Source organism: Marmota monax, unplaced genomic scaffold, assembly GCF_021218885.2.
Source record: "Marmota monax isolate L192 unplaced genomic scaffold, Marmota_monax_Labrador192_F-V1.1 WCK01_AAM20220418_F8-fsc00442, whole genome shotgun sequence".
NCBI lineage: Eukaryota > Metazoa > Chordata > Mammalia > Rodentia > Sciuridae > Marmota > Marmota monax.
Window position 1 is genome coordinate 398,073 of NW_026692662.1, and position 10,520 is coordinate 408,592.

Genomic DNA, 10,520 nt, shown 5'->3' on the forward strand with positions numbered 1-10,520 from the left:
TGTTAAACCAGAAATATTAACACTTATTTCACACTTGAATAATTTAAACTCAGGAATTATTGATTCCCCTTGTGTGCAAATGTCCCCCTTTTTTGAGCAATGATTCTGAAAATATGCACTGTCATTAACAAACTGCTTTCTTCAGGAAGTCATGAACTTGAACTGTTGCAACCTCACTACAAGTTACCAACTCACTTCACCCACAGGTGAGCTTTCAGATAATTTTTTAAAAATATTGTTTACTACAGGTCATCTGAATTCCTAGGATCTACAGGCTCTGGAACATCCTCTGGTTGGCACAATCAGGCTGATGCACTGGTGTGTGTCAGCTAAGAAGTCACTTCAGCCCTCTGTACAACATTAACTCAAAGCTTTCTTGGTGGCCAAGGTGGACCCTCATGGACATCACCACCTGGATGACCAACCACACAGGGTGGGCAGATTTCATCCTGGTGGGACTCTTCAGGCAATCTCAACACCCAGCTTTGCTTTGTGTGGTCATTTTTCTGGTTTTCCTGATGGCCTTGTCTGGAAATGCTGTCCTGATCATCCTGATACACTCCAGTGCCAAACTCCACACCCCCATGTACTTCTTCGTCAGCCAGCTGTCCCTCATGGACATGATGTCCATCTCCATCACTGTGCCCAAGATGCTCCTGGATCAGGTACTGGGTGTGAGTACCATCTCCGTCCCTGAATGTGGGATACAGATGTTCCTCTACTTGACACTAGTAGGTTCTGAGTTTTTCCTTCTGGCAGCCATGGCCTATGACCACTACATGGCCATCTGCCATCCACTTCGCTATCCAGTCCTCATTAACCATAGAGTGTGTCTCCTCCTGGCATCTGGCTGCTGGTTCCTGGGATCAGTGGATGGCTTCATGCTGACTCCTGTCACCATGACCTTCCCATTCTGCAGATCCCTGGAGATCCAGCACTTCTTCTGTGAAGTCCCTGCTGTGATGAAGCTCTCCTGCTCAGACACCTCGCTCTATGAGACTCTCATGTACCTGTGCTGTGTCCTCATGATCCTCATCCCTGTGACAGTCATTTCAGGCTCCTATTCCTGCATCCTCCTCACCATCCACAGGATGAACTCAGCAGAGGGCAGGAGGAAGGCCCTGGCCACCTGCTCCTCACACATGATGGTGGTCACACTCTTCTATGGTGCTGCCGTCTACACCTACATGCTCCCCAGCTCCTACCACACCCCTCAGAAGGACATGGTGGTGTCTGTGTTTTACACCATTCTCACCCCTGTGCTGAACCCCTTAATCTACAGTTTCAGGAACAAGGATGTCACTGGGGCTCTGAGGAAAATGTTGAGTATGGGACCTGTCTTTCAGGAAACAGTAAAGTAGGGGATTTGGGTTTCATGGTTTCTCCTTCTCTCCAAGTCAGATGATGAAGATCTCCTGGTGCCGTCTCTTGGGTTCCTACTCCACAGTGCTGCACCCCTATGCTCCTCTCAGGGGTGAGCCTCCTTGTTCCCTGCTTGTGCATTCAGGGTACTCATGCAGCTCCCGTGTATCCACCTTATATACCTAAGTTCACAAGGACTTTCTCCTTCTAGGGGAAAAATCATATTATTAGGAAACACATTGTTGATATTTAGAGGATGTGGTCCTGAGTGTTCAACTGATGAGGTGGAGACAGAAAAAAATCTTGTGAAGCAAAAGGAGTTACAGGGTTCCTCATAGGTGGATAGAAGTTAAGGGTACAGGGGAATTAGTAGAAGTAATCTTTATCCTGCTAATTCTCTGAAAATTTGTATTGTTGTATAAATAAATAGTTATATAACCATCTAAGAGTTAAATAACCAAAGATTCATTCTGTTCAGCTATAGTGCTCTGATTCTTATCAAATATAGAGAGGTATGAATGAAGAGAAAAACTTGTATATATGTAGATATACAATGTAAAGTTATAGCATTTGAAATGCTGAATGTGATTACTAGAGTGAGTGAACTAACACATTCATTACCTCACATCTTTACTATCAGATTTGCTCTCTTTTTTCTTTGCACTGAGCACAGTTAAAATATGCCCTCATGAAAAATTTCACACATACCACATGGTACTCTTAACCAAAGTCCTTGTGCTATGTTTTATAATTCCAGATGTATTTGCATTGTAACTGAAAACTTGTTCTCCCTGTCAACATGTCCCTACCACCCCAGCCCTTGGCGACCATCACCTACTCTCTGCATCTGTCCCTCCTACTTAGATTCCATGTAGACCTGAGGCCATGCACCGCTGGTCTTTCTGTGTCTGCCTTCATTTACTTGGCCTGGAGTTCTCCACCTATGGGATCTCAGTGGCAGTATCTCCTTCTCAGGACTGAGTGGCACCGATTCTATATGTCTATATGCCTGTAGATATAGACAGCTACATGCCACGTCTTCCTCATCTATCCACCTCTGCCAGACAAGAAGTTGGCTTCCGTGTCTTGACTCCTCTGGGCACAAGCACAATAAACATGGAGAACAGGTTCTTGAGGAGCTTATTTCACTACCTTTGGATACAGACCCAGAAATGGGATCACCAAGTCCCTTAGCCGTCCCATTTTTAGTAGATGTCGAAGGCTCAGGCAGCTTTCAGTTATAGCTGCCAGAATATATGATTCCTCCACAGGGTACAAGCGTTCTGTATTCTCCAATGCCTGCCTTCGTGGTTTTGTAAATAACCACCCTGACATGTGTGAACTGGTATTTCAAGCTGGTTTTAATCGCCTCTTCCTGATGATCCATGATGCTCAGCCACTTTCCATAAAACTTTGGCCACTTGTCTGTCACTTTAAATCAGAAAATGCCTATTTTTAAATTGAATTATTTGATTTTTGCTGTCATGTTGCTTGAGTTGCTCTTGTAGTGTGGATTTTAACCCCTCATGTGGTATACAGTTGGCCAATATTGTTTTCTGTTGGGTAGGCTGCCTGTGCATCTGGTTGATGTCTTTCTTTGCTGTGCAGAAAGTTTCTGGCATCTTGTATTCATTCATTTTAATTTTTACATGTTGCAGATTGTGTTTTCTGGTGTTGTCCAGAATATCATTGTCAAGACCATGTGAAGGACTGTTTCCCTTTGTTATTTATTTAGAGATTAAAATTTCATGTTTTACACCTAAGCCTTATTCTACCTGATTTAAATTGTGTTTGTGCAGTAAGAAGGACTTACTTATGTTCTCCCTAGGAAGATGTCCAGCTTCTGCTGAGCCATTCACTGAACAGACTCTTCTATGCCACTCCTCATCCATGGGACCCCTCATCAACGACTGATAGCCTACCATGAGTGGGTGTGTTTGGGGGCTCTTAATTCCATTGATACACACTTCTGTACTTAGGACAGTGCTGTGGTTTTATTATTGTAGTAAAAATCACTTGAAATAGAGCATTCTGGAGGCTCCAGTCTGTTCTTCTCATCAAGGCTGCTTTGGCTATTTGGAGAATTCAGGGCATCCCTATAGTTTTTAGGACACTACTTTTTATTTCTGTAAACAATGCCATTTACTGTAGTTATGAACCCATGAAATTACATTACATATCCCTCAGCCTATTGCCTGTATTTGCTATTGGATTGGCGAGCAGAGTCTTCTCTCCACTGAGTAAACCAAATCTAGTGGCTGGAATACACTGCATTGGAATAAATAGCTATAAGTTATCAATCAAAATTTTTTGAACGAGTGAGTGATAAAAAAGCATATTTAACTTTGAAAGTTCATAGCTATGTGAAAGGGGCCATGCCAACAGTCCCCAGCATAGTGAAGCCCAAATAAATTATTGCTGTCTCAGCAGTTAACTGTACAAAAGCAAAAAACAAAACAAACAACAACAATAACAACAACAACAAAAAAGACTCAACCTCATTCAATAGAAATTTGAAAGGGGATGTTTTAGAAGATCCCAAAATGTGTAAAGATTTTCCCAACAGAAACACACTGAAAGGAATCATTCAATTTTTCAAAATAAACACAATACTTTAGAAAATTCTGATGAAAATAACCACTGAAATTAAATGTTGTAGTCCATACTACTCAGTTACTGTTTTGAATATATAAACCATTGTATATCACTGTATATGTATGAAGAAAAGATTTCACTAGAAAAAAAATGCACAAAGAACATAGTCATTCCATAAAGTGGTAGTTACATGGAGAAACATGAAAAAACATATAGATGATAGATAGATAGATAGATAGATAGATAGATAGATAGATATAGATATAGATATAGATATAGATATATTAGTAAGCAAGAAATGCAAGTCAAATATGATAACTCGAACAAATTGACTAAGGTGGAAAAATACCATATTCCAGGCTGCTGTAGAAATACCATATTCCAGCTGGATGTTGTAGCATGATTCGGTGGTTAACAGAAAGCAACTTATTGGTATATATTAAAATGTTTGGATGACTGTTCCCTGCATGGAATTACTTTGCAAAACAAACTAAGAGAGTGATTTCTGCATAAGAATTTTTATTTCAGCTCAGTTTATAATCGATGGATTTGAACATAGAAAAACTGCACCTTTAGGAAAGGACTACATTCCTGTTTAAATCACCTGATACATAGTAACCACATTAAATCAGTTTATTGAGAAGTCTCAAAACACAAACTGTTTTATTGAAAATTTAAATGTTTACTGTAATATATTCACCCAGATAAAAATCATGCTTTAAATGTTAAGAGTGTAGGTTTAGCACAAGACAACATCCAAAATTTCAAGCTGAAGAGACTTCATGCAAGGATTTGGCTACAAAGTGGCCATGACCTAAGTGAGGCTGGTGGAGAAGAAGGGAGCCTATCAGCCAAGGACCCCATTCCTCCCTCTGTATCTGCTGTTCACTCTCTACTGAGTGTGGAGAGTGTATGCCGAGCCACAGGCAGGACGCCATAGTGACCCAGGTGCCCACATCCTGCAGTGCTGCTAGAACTCAAAATGCCTTCTGCATGCTGGAGCCTGGAGCCAACAGGGTTCCTGTTGTGCCCAGGTGCTTCAGCTGCCATGGACCATTTCCAGCAGGGAGAAAAGTCCCAGCTTCTTAGTTTCTCCCACACTTGAAAGGACCCCAGGGCTGCATCCCACAGAGTTACAGGAAACCAGGGGGCAAGGAGGCAGGATAAGCCATCTACAGGCTGAAGCCCTGCAGGTCACAGGTAGGTACAGCTCAGGAGGCAGCCTGGCCAACAGTGTGTGTGTGTGTGTGTGTGTGTGTGTGGACCCAGGCTGTCACAAGACCTCCATGTGAGGGTGAATGATAAGCATTGTTTCAAACATAGATAGAAAAAAAGTTGAGCAGAATTTCACTGCAAATTTTGAGAGAGAACTGTTAAAAAATAGATGTTGAAGGATCTTGCTTCTGTCTTCCTCTATTTCACTGTAGCTGCTTCAACAGATGTTTGAAAAACTTGTAGTTTGTAGGCATGATAGGAATAATTTCATTTTACTGCATACCTAGTTATTGAACTCAGGGCTTTATGCATGCTCAGCAGGAGCCATAATCCCAGAGTTACACCTCCCCTCTTAACATTTAAAGCATGATTTTTATCTGGGTAAATATATTAAAATAAACATTTAAATTTTCAATGAAACAGTTTGTGCTTTGAGACTTCTCAATAGTTTGCATATCAGTAGTTGAAATAAAAACAAATATTTTAAAATTAAATTCTAAATCACAATGACCTAGATGGCCAATGAATGACAGGAAACAAGGAGCACAAGCAGGGACGTAAGAGAGTGAGGTGGACCTGTGAGGAGGACTCCTTCCAGGCTTCCAGGACACTGAGGAAGTGACGCTTTTCTTACACAACACAGACACACACACACGCACACACACACATGCATGCACACAACACACACACACACACAGTGTGGTTGATAAACCAATCCAGACTAACTCCTCCTACATGTCACTGGTCAGGTGTTGTAGACAGTGTGAGAGTGGAGAGGACTGTTAACATTGCTGAAGTCTGGAGTTGAACAAAGAGGGAGACAGGACAGGATGAGGATGACCCAGAGCTGTGCCCCAGAGAGCTCTGCTACTTCCTTAGCTCTAACTGCAGTGTCCCCCAGGCTCCAGAGGATGTGTGAACAGACATGTCTCATCCAGTCCCTTGAGAGCATCCTAATCCAGGAGTGATGCCATCCTCCTCTTCCTGGTGACTTAGCCAGGCCACACTCCCTGACCATCTGGGTGAGGCGCAGCCTCCTCTGAGGTGAGTTCAGCCAGGTAGGTGGCCCTGGAGCCCAGGGCCATGGCTGTGCTGGGCTTGCTGACCAGCTGTTGAGGTGCTCTGTTAGATCCTCACGGCATTTCCTCATCTTTCTCTATCACCTGTTTTTCTGACAAATACAAATGTGTTCTCATCTTCAAATTTTCATATAGAATTTATTTGCTGCAACATCTTAAGAAATATGTTTTTATTTTGGATTATTTTTGGACATAGGAGTATATATTCCTTTTTATGTTTCAGATGGTGGTAGAAAGCTGCATTAGTTGTCCTGAGACAGCAACTTTGCAGAGGGAGAAGGGCTATCTTTGCTTCACATGGGGATCACTCCTGAGGTTGCAGCAATGTTGGAAGCAAGTGTCCTGAGCATGTTCATTTTTCCCTGATGACACACACAGTGGGTGGACCAGACCCGAGCTGTCCATGGCAGAGGGAGAACACTGTTTCCAAGGACACTGAGGCAGTGAGGTGCTCTGCTGCACCCTGGGGTGGGACACGGCCCTCCCTCGGATCACTTGTGTGATGACAGGCAGAGACCCTGAGACCCTGAGACCCTGGATTGTCAGTCTGTGCTAGGAGGAAATAAGAAGAGTAGGACCTCAGAGGCTCTGGGGAAGGCAGAGTGTAGTCAGCAATTCCTGGGTGCTGCTGGTTAATAAGGTGGCTGTGTGTTTGTCTACCAAAATTGTCACCAATTCCCCAAGTTAAAAGTGCATCAGGCTGTTCCCATGAAACGTACACAGGTGCCTAGAGAAGAGTAAGAGAGCAGGTGGGATAGGCCCAGGATGTGGAGCAGACTGGGTCCCTGGTCCTGTGTTTTCTCGGGGTTCTGGGCTCCGGAACAGTGGCAGAGCCTCTCCCTCACTGCCCAATCTCTCCTCTGTCCTCTCAGAAAATTCTGTCCCTGTCTTCACTACAGCTGTTTGTGTCCATTCCTTGCTCCACTTTATCCACAGAGGTTGATGGGACAGAAGGTGTGATTTCAGTTCATGGGAAAGATCTCAAATTCTCCAAAGAGCGCAGCCTTCATCTGCCAACAGGTTAGGATTTCATGGACAGGAAGTCTATCTGTCTATCATGTCTCTCTCCTCTGTCATCCACCTACTACCCACTACCCATCTACCATCTCTGTCCCTGGGCCTGCACCTCTCCTGCTGTCCACCTCTGCAGTGGGTCTCAGTCATGCTAGACCCTAGGGCTACAGCATCAGAAGCCGTGTAGTGTATCCACTGCTTCAGTGCCTCCCAGCAGGGGCTGTCAAAAATGGACTATCACATCTGGTGTTAGGAAATATTACAAGGGAGAAAATGTGTTCAACTTTCCTTTCTTAAAATCAAAATACCTCTGAATTGTATCTACTGTTAGTCTTTCTAGAGAGAAGACACATCAGACCCTCAGGATGATAGAGAATCAAATTTAACAGCTAAGCTTTCAGAGGCAGAAGATTGGAAAGGTTTAATCTCGTTAATAGAAAACGTGGAAGAAACCATTATTGATTTCCTTAAGAAAGGTGGGGCACATTTTATGTTCATTGCCCTTTTTACTTATTTTGTCCCTATTTAAAAATCCTGCCTCAAATATTTTGGGTGGTGTTTTCCCTGTAGTGAAGTAGAATGACCTCCGGAAGTGCAGGCCAGGTTAACAAACCCTTAGTGTCTAGCATCTACAGAGAGGTGGCTGAGCATCAAGACAGAGAAGACAAATGTGACCTAACTCTGAGACCTGTCTGTGTGGTTTTGTTAACTCACTGTCTCTCAATTTCCATGAAAATTGATTGTGGCTGTTGATAAAGCAGATGGTGTTGGCAAAACAGCCAAAGTCTTTCTGGTGAATCGCAGTGATCCTTGAATGCTTGTTCTCCACCTGAGATTGAGTGCAAATGACAGAGCATGAAGATCGACCAGGAGGAGCCCTAGCTGGGCTGAAGCAGATGAACCTTTCCACAAAGCTGTGTTTAGTCAGGGTCAAATTGATAACTATCTCAGACCATTGTTTATATTTGCCTTTATATAAATATACATTTAAAGTTTATTCATTTTATATAAATAACACAAAAATTGTCAAATCTAAATACTTTTCTTTAAAGTTGATTGTAAGCTTTACTTGCATGTCTTTTTTCATGCAATCTTAAAAATCAAGTATTGGAGATATAAATAGGTACCCAAATTGGAGAAATGAAGGGTGGTATCTCATAGTACAATAGCAGTGACAGCCAGGTCTAGGACAGGTTCTGAAGAGTGGGTAGTGCAGATATCAATCAACAGCATGCCTATTTCTTCATTTATGAAAGTCAGAATTCAGGAAACTTTCATTTCTTTGCCTTACTTCAAACTCACCACACCTGGTGTCAGGTGTCATTCTAATCATCTCTCAGGCAAAGTGGACAAAGAAGGGGAGGTCAGGGGTAGCAAGAGTCAAGGTTGGAAACCAGTCATGACCTTGGATCTTTATGGGTGGGTGCCCCTCAGATCTCAAAAGGTTTGGTCCTGTGTGAAGACTGCAGTGTGCTGGAGAGAACAGCAGAGTCATTCCAGAAACACAGAACCTCCTGGCATGTCCTAGTCCTATAGGCTTTGGGGGTTCAAATGTTAAATATGCATTCTTCAAATTATGTCTCAGCAACTTTTTAAACATTTCAAATATACCATATAGATCTGAGAGTCTTTTGATGCCAGCTAAAACCAGATTGTTAAACCAGAAATATCAACACTTATTTCACACTTGAATAACTTAAACTCAGGAATTAGTGATTCTCCTTGTTTGCAAATGTCCCTTACTTTTTTGAGCAATGATTCTGAAAATATGCACTTGTTATTAACAAACTACTTTGTTCAGGAAGCTCATGAACTTGAACTGTTGCAACCTCACTACAACTTACCAACTCACTTCACCCACAGGTGAGTTTTCAGATACTTTTTTAAAAAATATTGTTTATTACAGGTCATCTGAATTCCTAGGATCTACAGGCTCTGGAACATCCTCTGGTTGCCACAATCAGGCTGGTACACAGGTGTGTGGCAGCTAATAATTCACTTCAGCCCTCTGTACAACATTAACCCAAAGCTTTCTTGGTAGCCAAAGTGGAGCCTCATGGACATCACCACCTGGATGACCAACCACACGGGGTGTGCATATTTCATCCTGGTGGGACTCTTCAGGCAATCTCAACACCCAGCTCTGCTTTGTATGGTCATTTTTCTGGTTTTCCTGATGGCCTTGTCTGGAAATGCTGTCCTGATCATCCTGATACACTCCAGTGCCAAACTCCACACCCCCATGTACTTCTTCATCAGCCAGCTGTCCCTCATGGACATGATGTCCATCTCCATCACTGTGCCCAAGATGCTCCTGGATCAGGTACTGGGTGTGAGTACCATCTCCGTCCCTGAATGTGGGATACAGATGTTCCTCTACTTGACACTAGTAGGTTCTGAGTTTTTCCTTCTGGCAGCCATGGCCTATGACCGCTACATGGCCATCTGCCATCCGCTCCATTATCCTATGCTCATGAACCACAGGGTGTGTCTTCTTCTGGCGTCTGGCTGCTGGTTCCTGGGATCAGTGGATGGCTTCATGCTGACTCCTGTCACCATGACCTTCCCATTCTGCAGATCCCTGGAGATCCAGCACTTCTTCTGTGAAGTCCCTGCTGTGATGAAGCTCTCCTGCTCAGACACCTCGCTCTATGAGACTCTCATGTACCTGTGCTGTGTCCTCATGATCCTCATCCCTGTGACAGTCATTTCAGGCTCCTATTCCTGCATCCTCCTCACCATCCACAGGATGAACTCAGCAGAGGGCAGGAGGAAGGCCCTGGCCACCTGCTCCTCACACATGATGGTGGTCACACTCTTCTATGGTGCTGCCGTCTACACCTACATGCTCCCCAGCTCCTACCACACCCCTCAGAAGGACATGGTGGTGTCTGTGTTTTACACCATTCTCACCCCTGTGCTGAACCCCTTAATCTACAGTTTCAGGAACCAGGATGTCACTGGGGCTCTGAGGAAAATGTTGAGTGTTGAGTCTTTCAGGAAACACTAAAGTAGGGGATTTGGGTTCCATGGTTTCTTCTTCTCTCCACGTCAGATGATGAAGATCTCCTGGTGCCATCTCCTGGGCTCCTACTCCACAGTGCTGCACCCCTATGCTCCTCTCAGGGGTGAGCCTCCTCTGTCCACTGCTTGTGCATTCAGGGTCCTCATGCAGCTCCCCTGAATCCACCTTACATACCTAAGTTGACAAGGACTTTATCCTTTTAAGGGAAAATATTCACATCATTACAAAAT

General features: G+C 43.5%; 2 protein-coding genes across 2 annotated transcripts; both read left to right on the forward strand.

Moving 5' to 3' along the window:
- The first annotated feature begins 269 nt into the window (after positions 1-269).
- LOC124093911 (olfactory receptor 2T29-like) lies at positions 270-1,361 on the forward strand. The gene has a single exon (XM_046446437.2). It carries the CDS (start codon positions 399-401, stop codon positions 1,359-1,361), a length of 963 nt encoding a protein of 320 aa, XP_046302393.1. The 5' UTR covers positions 270-398.
- Positions 1,362-9,076: 7,715 nt separating this feature from the next.
- On the forward strand, positions 9,077-10,275 carry LOC124093912 (olfactory receptor 2T29). The gene has a single exon (XM_046446438.2). It carries the CDS (start codon positions 9,322-9,324, stop codon positions 10,273-10,275), a length of 954 nt encoding a protein of 317 aa, XP_046302394.1. The 5' UTR covers positions 9,077-9,321.
- The last annotated feature ends 245 nt before the right edge of the window (positions 10,276-10,520 follow it).

Bases quoted from the DNA above. Each gene is read 5' to 3' on its own strand.
- LOC124093911 (XM_046446437.2), top strand. From the start codon at position 399: ATGGACATCACCACCTGGATGACCAACCACACAGGGTGGGCAGATTTC.
- LOC124093912 (XM_046446438.2), top strand. From the start codon at position 9,322: ATGGACATCACCACCTGGATGACCAACCACACGGGGTGTGCATATTTC.